General features: G+C 33.4%; 1 protein-coding gene across 1 annotated transcript; it reads left to right on the plus strand.

Moving 5' to 3' along the window:
* The first annotated feature begins 2,748 nt into the window (after positions 1-2,748).
* LOC141519687 (vomeronasal type-1 receptor 1-like) lies at positions 2,749-3,717 on the plus strand. The gene has a single exon (XM_074231855.1). It carries the CDS (start codon positions 2,749-2,751, stop codon positions 3,715-3,717), a length of 969 nt encoding a protein of 322 aa, XP_074087956.1.
* Positions 3,718-9,441: the final 5,724 nt, after the last annotated feature.

Genomic DNA, 9,441 nt, shown 5'->3' on the forward strand with positions numbered 1-9,441 from the left:
TGATGGACTAACAAACTATGATTTCCAAAGCCCCAAGCTAAGAGTGAAAGAAGGTACTGAGTTGAATTGAAAATCAAGAATGAAGATACTGAGTTATTTGCAATTAAATCCTTAACCTAATAGTCTAGGAACAGAGAAAAAAGAGATGCATATAGACACACCCACAAACATATATATATACATACCTAAATACATGTTCTTACCATAGGAAAATATTTTATTTTCATTTTATTATCTTTAGCATAATATATATATATATGTGTGTATGTTTGTAGGATATATTATATGTGGGAGATTTAATGCTCTATCTACTTTATCTATATAATTCTAAGTAGAAAAATGCTTATTCTGACTAGAGGATATACAAGGGGAACATATATCTTTAGACATCTGAAGATGGATAAATATATATAGATATATGTATGAATGTTGATTCTTAACAAATATATCTATAATGAAAAAATACATGGGGAGCTAAGTGGCACAAGGGATAGGGTACCAGTCTTGGAATATAATAAAGAAGTTCAAATTTAGTCTCTGACTTCCTCACTGTTTGACCTTGGGCAATTCATGTAACCCTGCTTGCCTTACTTTCTTTATCTGTAAAATGAGTTGGAGAAATAAATGGCAAAGCCCTTTAGAATATTTGCTAAAAAATTCTGGGATCACCAAAAGTTGGACATGGCTAAAAATGACTAAACATCTAAAAGCAGAATAAAAGAATGGAGATATAAAATATCATTCCTATGTGAAAATGCTGAAATATAAATGAATTCTTTTTTTTTAGATTTTTCTTTGTCAAGGAAATGGTGATAAGTGACTTGTCCAAGGCAACACAGCTAGATAATTATTAAGTATCTGAGGTTGGATTTGAACCCAGGTACTCCTGACTCCAAGGCCAGTGCTCTATTCACTGTGCCACCTAGCTGTCCCCTAAATCAGTTCTTTTCTTAGAAGACATTTACCCATTATTTGAAAGCACAGAAAGTCAAACCCTTTGCCACAACCTAAATTAAGGTAAACTAAGCAACAAAATTCAGACCACATTCAATTTAACAATTAGAAATAAAAGGGGTATTTACTTGATTGTCAAGGCAAAATACCTTGAATAAAGGTGGAGAGAGATTGTTTTTATAGGTAAATGAAGAAGCATCCAATACACTGCATTATATTATAATGGACTGTGCAGATTTCAGGGAAAAAAAGATCTTATTCTCTGTAGGAAAAGTAAGATATGAAAGCAAGGTGGTGCAATCAATAGAAATTAGTCTAGAGTCAGAAAGATCTAAATGAAAATTTGACCTCAAACAATTCTTAGCTGTGTCATGCTGGGCAAGTCATTTAACCCTTATTTACTTTAGTTTCTCATCTGAATCATGGGGAGCCCCTGGAGATGGAAAAGGCAAATCAGTCCAAGACAAGAAAATTCCATAGATAAAAGTCAATGGAATTACAAAGAATCAGACAGCAACAAACAATAAAAAAAGAACATATCAGGGGCCCTGATATGGAGGCATAAATTTCCCTAGGAAAATGAAGGCAATGATTACAGTTCCTATATTTGAAGGTATTATTGGAAATTTAGCTGATTCATAATATTTTTGAGAAACTTTATGCAAAACATTATGGAACACACTTTGAAAATATGCTCTATCCAAAGGAGTTCCCAGTCTCATCAAAAGAGGAAAGAAGCAATTGAAAAGAGCATAAAAATAAAAGATGATATGGTCAAATAAGGTGGGTCAGGTAGGACTGAAGGCACTAGTCTTACATACTACAAGAACTGAGTTACAAAATACCTCAGATACCCATAAGCTATGTGATACTGGGTATTCATGTAACCCCCCTCAGCCTGTTTCCCATCTACAAATTAAATATTATGGGAGCTTTTTTTTTTAATTTTTACAAAGCAAATGGGATTAAGTGGCTTGCCCAAGTCCACACAACTAGGTAATTATTTAAAAATAGGCCCAGAAATTAAAACAATATTCAAGCTATGGTTTGAACAGGGAAGATAATATTGGGCCTCTAACCATTTTGAGTCCTGGAAATTATTCTTCTTTGAATATAGCTAAAATCTCAATAAAAGTTTACTGGCTCTGTGTATATGTGTATAATTATACACATGTGGCAATACAGGGAAAAAATGGAAAGCAACAGGAGAATTCCTTATTTGGTATTATTTGTAATATCCTGTCAACAGAAGAGATACAGCTCCTCTTACAATACATTGATTTTATAACCATAGTCATGTCACTTTCATGTTGAATCTTAGGTTCCTTGACATCAAGGACATAGCACAACTGTATGTTCCCCCAATCTCCCACTGAAGATCTTATCCAAAGACCTCATAATAAAACACAAAAGAAAGAGAAGTGAAATTGGATTAAGAAACTCTGTTTTCAATATTTTGGCCAATATTTATTTGCTGTGTGAAACTCTAAAAGCCAAATAACACTTGGGAGTTTCTGTTTACTGGTTACAAGAGTTTTTTGAAATCTCCGCAATGTGGGGCAAACCATATTTGCATCACTGATGTCCCAGAAGTTTTAAAAGGAAAGCCTTTTCTAAAGTAGCTTGTATCCATTCTATATTGGAAGAATTTTTGCTTCTTATTGGAAATGTAAGGAGATTATGAAATCTCATTAGGAATCTGAGAATTCAGTATTCTGCTGTTTTTTGTCTCCTCAGGTCATTTTGGATTAAAGAACAATTCTACTAAACAAATCATCTAAGGAATGACTTGTCATGAAAATCCTGGGGATTGTCAACCTGGTGCAGGTTATAATTGGAGTTGCAGGAAACATTTTCCTCATTTACCATTACTGTTTTCACTTCATCATTCAGAATAATCCTAGACGTATAAATTATATTCTCATGCAATTAGCCTTTGCCAATGCTATGTTTCTACTTTTTAGGGGAATCCCCACAGCAATGTTTTTTTGGGGGATTAAATCTTTTCTGAATGATGCTGTGTGTAAAATCCTAACTTACCCACAGAGAGTGTTCCGGGGCCTTTCCCTCTGCAGTACCTGCCTCCTTAGTGGCTTCCAGGCCATTGCCATCAGCCCCAACAGCCCAAAGTGGGCAGTCCTCAAAGTTAAATCCTCAAAGGGCATCATTCCCTGCTGTTTTTTCTGCTGGATTATCAATCTATTTATGGATCTTGCCGTTTCTATTTATGCAATTGGTCCAATGAATGACACAAAGACTAAAGAGAGAAACAAACTAGACTACTGTACTCTTGAACCATATGCCTTAAATGTACTAAAACTTCAGCTCTGGAAATCTTTTTATGATTCCGTGCTTGTGGCTTTAATGGTTATTACTAGTGGATACATGGTGTTTCTCCTGTACTACCACCACAAGCGAGTCCACCATATTCATAGCACCAGCCTCTCCCCCAGAATCTCCCCTGAGACCAGAGCTACTAAAGTCATTCTGCTGCTGGTGGGCACATTTTTCTTCTTCAACTTTATATGCTCTATCATTACCATTTATACAAACTATTCTCAAGTAACTGGACCCTGGATGTTCTATGTCCCTTTGCTTCTTTCTATGAGTTTTCAAACAATCAGTCCTTTTGTTTTAGTCAGTAGTGAGAAGTGGGCCCCCTGGGAATTCTGTTGCTTGCTTCAAGAAATGAAAGACTCATTTGTTACACCCATACCATTCCAAATACATAAAGAGACACAAAAACAAAGATTTGGGGAGTAAGATGGAAAATCAGAAACCATCTAGTTCAATTCCCTTGAATTTATGGGAACCAGTAGCAAAACCAGTAGCAAAATTATTTCAAAAAAGAAACATTTATTTTTCCTTCAACAAAAAGTACAGTATACATGAGCCATTCAGATAAGGAACAATGTTTCCTTGGAAAGTAAACAATAAAAATGAAAAATGAAAATAAAAATTGAAAAATGGTTACCCTTTGATGTCAAAGTCTTAAAAACCTTTAGATGTAGCTAAAAGGCAGAAATCCATTCTTCCTCTCTCACAGTAACCTTTTAACTAGCAGCTACACAGATCCCCAGCAAGAGGGAATTTGTCATCAAGATGACCAGGTTCTCTTGCTAGGGATAGTATCAACTGCAAACTTTTAAAGCTAGTCTCCTAGGTGAACTTGACCCCTCCCAGTCACTCTCATGTTGTAGCAGAAGGACTTGCATAAGTCAATGAAACTATGAACTATGATGAACAAGGTAACCCAAAACATGAAGGTAAAAGTTTTCTGGATTATGGAGATATCAAAGGAATTTTCATTAAAAAAAAAAAGAAAATTTAGCTTCATTGACTATTGTAAATCAATTGCCTGTGTGGAACACAACTAAATGTGTCCAGTACTCAAGGAGATAGGAATACCTCATTATCTGCAGAGGAACTTTTGCTCTGGTCAAAAAAACAATAGAATGTGAAATAGTAAAGAATGATGAACAAGTGAATGGTTTACAATCAAGAAAGGCTGTATCTTATTATTTTATTTATGTAACATATTCAGAGTAAGTCATGTGGACTGGATGAATCAACAGCTTGAATTAAGATTGTTGGGAGAAATATCACCATTCTCAGATATGCAGATGCTATCACATTGGATCTCATAGAATGAAAAAGAATTAAGAAGCCTCTTGATCACCTCCAGAAAGGGACCCCAAGATAAAAGCTCCAAGAATTATCATAATCAAATTCTCAAATTCTCAAATAAAAGAGAAATACTGGAAGCAGTAAAAAATAAGCAATTTAAATGCAAAGGAAGTTCAGTCTGAATTACACAGGGCTTATCAGTGTCAATATTAAAGGATCAGAGTGCCTGGAAAGTGACATTTCAAAGGACAAATGATCTGGGATGGCAATCAAGAATTTACCACCCTGCAAAATTCAGCATATTCTGTCAGGAGAAAAGATGGATGTCCAGTGAAAGAGAGAACTGCCAAAATTTCCTGATGAAAGGAACAGAACTGAACAAAGTATTCTATCTTCAAATACTAGACTCAAGGGAGCCATAAAAAGGTAAAAGGCAAGGGGGAAAACAAATGTTAATCAAGAACATTAATTTGTATACAGTCCTACAAGGGAAGATAGCACTTGTAACTCCTGAGAATTATTTATCTCTTAGGATAGCTAAAGGGTTGAATAGAGTTGAAGAGATTGTACTTAGTGGATATAGGTATGGCTTGTTCTTGTTCTTCCTTACTGAAGAAGACCAAAGTGACATAACTATGCTTGCGAGAAATTATACTGTGTCTGACTAACGCTGATCAGACCAATATCAGCTCAGAAAGTTCTACTACACATCTAACACAAATAGTATAGAGGAACACCTGGAGGGTTTCCTCTAAACTTATGTTTCTCATGCTTTTTTGAGCTACTTTTATTCTGTGTGGCTCATAAAATTCAACAATTTCTCTAATGAGGGCACCCTGTGCTCTGTAGTCTTATGCCAGTGTCTCCCATGCCTTCCAATCAATTATAAAGTTCTTAAGAGAGACCTTCAGGGTGCTCCCAGTACTTAGAGTACTTAGAGGCTCTATACATATTCAAATTAGAAGTCACTTTACTAGATACTTAGAGATTTGTAGTACAATGGGACAGAGGGTAGGGACTTACTTAGAAGGGTTGGACTTAAAAAAATCATTAAGTAATCTTATCTTAATACATATTTCAGTAAAGAAATGGTTTAGTACTATGGTTGGGGAGCTAAAGGGACATTGAGAGAAAATATAACTAATATCTTGGATGGGGAGGGCTGTAGGGCTATGGTTGGAGTACTATGGAAATTGAGGAAAAGAACATACTTAGAGGTATTGGACATGAAAAGATCCTGAAGAGACTTTGTTTAGCTTGCTGTTTTGAACACAATTAGAGGGAGAATGCTTGAAGGAGGCCATTATAAATGGTTTATGAAATGATTTGATTTTGCATGATGTATGCAATGAGGACTGTGTATCCATGGAAAACAAATGAAAGGTGGGGTTTGGAGAGTAAGGTATGAAGTGATTATAATTTGATGTGATACATGACTCTTGAGAAGTGTATTTCTAATGAGACAGAAGAGGGGAGGATACTTGGTAACTATAAGGGAATACTGCTTATCAATAATCAAGCAAACTTTGAGAATAGTACTTCTATCAGGTTAGACAGAAAGGAATTTATTTCGTCAAAGAAGTTGTAAGTACCAGAGAGGATTTAAATGATAAACACATAAAAAGAAAAACTGTATTAGGAGGTTAGGCATTTGTGGATAAATAGCATCAAGAGAAAAAGCACAAAGACCTATGAAAGTAGATGAAAAGAAAAAAAGGGTGTGAAGGCCCAGAGAATGAACAACATACATTCCCAATTGGGTTTAAAAATCTATCTTACTATGCAGGGGGGAAGAAAAGGGGAAAAAAGGAAAGAAGAGACTAATAAAAGGAAAGTCAAAGATATTTGTGAAAGTCAATGTAAAGTTAAGATTTTAAAGCAATTTAAAAAGTAAAAGTGAACAAAACATTGGTGTTGAGGAATAAGAGGAAAGGAAAGAGAGAAGTATATATGGGGAAAGATCACATAGAGGGAAGTATAGAATTAGTCATTTTACCTGTAAATGTGAGCTGGCTGAGTTCTCCCATAAAACAGAAGTGGATAGTAGATTGTATTAAAAACCATAATCCTACAATATGTTGTTTTCAAGAAACACATCTGAAGCAAAGATACACATAGAGTAAAGGTAAAAGGCTGGAGTAAGAGATATTATGTTTCAGTGGATTTTAAAAAATAAGGGGTAACTATCCTGATCTGAGAAAAAGCAAAGCAAAAATAGATGTCATTAGAAGGGGAGATGGAAGTAAACTACATCTTCTTAAAAGGTGTCATAGGTAAGGAAGTTATATCATTATTGAACACATATGTGCCCAGTGGTATAGATCCAAATTCTTAGAGGAGAAGCTGAATGAATTATAAGAAAACACAGACAGCAAAACTATGATAGTGCAGAAACTCAACCTATCCTCTCTCAGAACTAGATAAAACAAAATAAACAAGAAGGTCATTAAGAAGGTGAATAAAATCTTAGGAAACTTAGAAATGACACACCTCTATAGAATATGGAATGGGGATAGAAAAGAATATGTCCTTTTCTCTGCAGTACATGGCATCTCTACCAAAACTGACCATATACTAGCTCATAAAAACATAATCAAATGCAAAAAGGCAGAAATAATAATTGCACAGTTTTCAAATCATGATGCAATATAAATTACCTGTAATAAAGGTCATGGAATGATAAACAAAATATTAATTGAAAACTAAATAACTTATCTTTAAAGAATATTTATATCAATAAACAAATCATATAAATAAACTATCATTTAATCCAAGAAAATGATAACAATGAGATATTATTTTAAGGGAAATTTTATATCTATAAATCCTTAGATGGATAAAATATTGAAAGAGGAGATCAATGAATTGGGTATGAATGAAAAAAAAAAACTAGAGGAACAAATTTAAGATCCCCAACTAAATACCAATTTAGAAATTCTGAAAATCAAAAGAGAGATTAATAAAATTGAAAGAAAGAAAACCATTAATCTCATAAATAAAACAGTTGATTTTATGGGGAAAAACAAGCTAAACCTTCAGCTAATCTGATTAAAAACAGAAAGAATACCAAATTACCAGTATCAAAAAAGTAAAAGGTGAACACACCATGAATTTGGAAGACATTTAAGAGATAATTCAGAGCTAATTTGCCAAACTGTAAGACAATAAATTAGATAACCTGAATGAAATGGATGGATTGTTACCAAAACAACAAGCTACCCAGATTAATAGAAGAGGAAATAAAATGCTTAAATAACCCCATTCCAGAAAAAGAAATTGAAGAAAACATCAATAAATTCCCTAAGAAAAAAATCTCCAGGTCCAAATGGATTTACAAATTAATTCTACCAAATATTTAAGAAACAAATAATTCCACTAAAACAAAAAGTATTTTTAAAACAGGAGAAGGAGTTCTGTCAAATCCCTTTTATGACACCAATATTGTGCTCACATCTAAACCAAAATAGACAAAGAAAAATTATAGGCAAATCTTGCTAATAAATATTGATGAAAAAACCTAAAATAAAAATCTCGCAAAGAAATTTCAACAACTTGTTATTAGGATAATATACCATGATCAATTAGTATTTATACCAGGAATAAGGAATGGTTCAATATTAGGAAAATATACAACATAATTGAACATATGAATACCAAAACCAACAAAAATCACATCATTATCTCAATGGAGGCTGAAAAAGCCTTTGACAAAAATGCAACATCCATTCCTATTAAAAACATCAGAGAGTATTGGATTGAATGTAGTTTTCCTTAAAACTAAACACACACACACACACATACACAGACACACACACAAACAGAAAAACATACACATGCGTGTGTATAACAATATTATATAAATTGGGAATAAACTAAGAGAATGTCTAATAAGGTCCAATAAGATCAGGGGTGACACAAAGATGTTAATTGTCACCATTACTATTCAATATTGTATTAGGAATGTTAGCTTTAGCAATTAGAGAAGGAAAAAAATTAAAGGAATTAAAATTCACAGTGAGGAAGCAAAACTTTCACTTTTTGCAGAAGATCTGATGGTATACTTAGAGAACCCTAAGAAATCATCTCAAAACCTATTTGAAACAATTACCAAATTCAGCAAAGAAGAAGGAAATAAAATAAACCCACATTAATCATTAGCATTTCTACATATGAACAATAAAACCCAAGGGCAAGAGATAGAAAGACAAATTCCACTTAAAATAATGCAGATAACATAAAATCCTTGGGAATCTACCTCCCAAGACAAACTCAGAAACTGTATGAACACAGTTATGAAATACTTTTCACACAAGATAAAATCAGTTCTAAATAATTGGAAAATTCTCAATTGCTAATGGTTATGTCTAGCTAATATAATAAAAATGATAATTCAACTCATATTAAATTACTTATACAGTGTCATTCCTATCTAACTATCAAATGACTATTTTACTGACTTAGAATGAATAATAACAAAGTTCAACTAGAGCAATAAAAGGTCAAGACATCAAGGGAAATGATGAAAAAATACATGAAGGAAGATGGCCTTCATCTACCAGAACTAAAACTACACTATAAAGTAGACAACAAAATTGTCCGTTACTACTTATGAAATAGAGTAAGACACCACTGTATTACAATAGAGTCAAAAGAAATTAGCAATTAACTGTAGCATTCTACTGTCCAACAAACCCAAAGACATTATTTTCTGGAATAAGAACTCATTATTTGACAAAAATTGTTGCAAAAAAGTGGAAAATACCAAGACAAAATTAAAGTATAGACCCACATCTCACACCCTATGCTGAAATAAGGATAAAACGATTACAGGATTTAGTCATAAAGGATGATAACATAGAA

The sequence above is a fragment of the Macrotis lagotis genome, chromosome 3 (assembly GCF_037893015.1).
Source record: "Macrotis lagotis isolate mMagLag1 chromosome 3, bilby.v1.9.chrom.fasta, whole genome shotgun sequence".
Classification (NCBI taxonomy): Eukaryota; Metazoa; Chordata; class Mammalia; order Peramelemorphia; family Peramelidae; genus Macrotis; species Macrotis lagotis.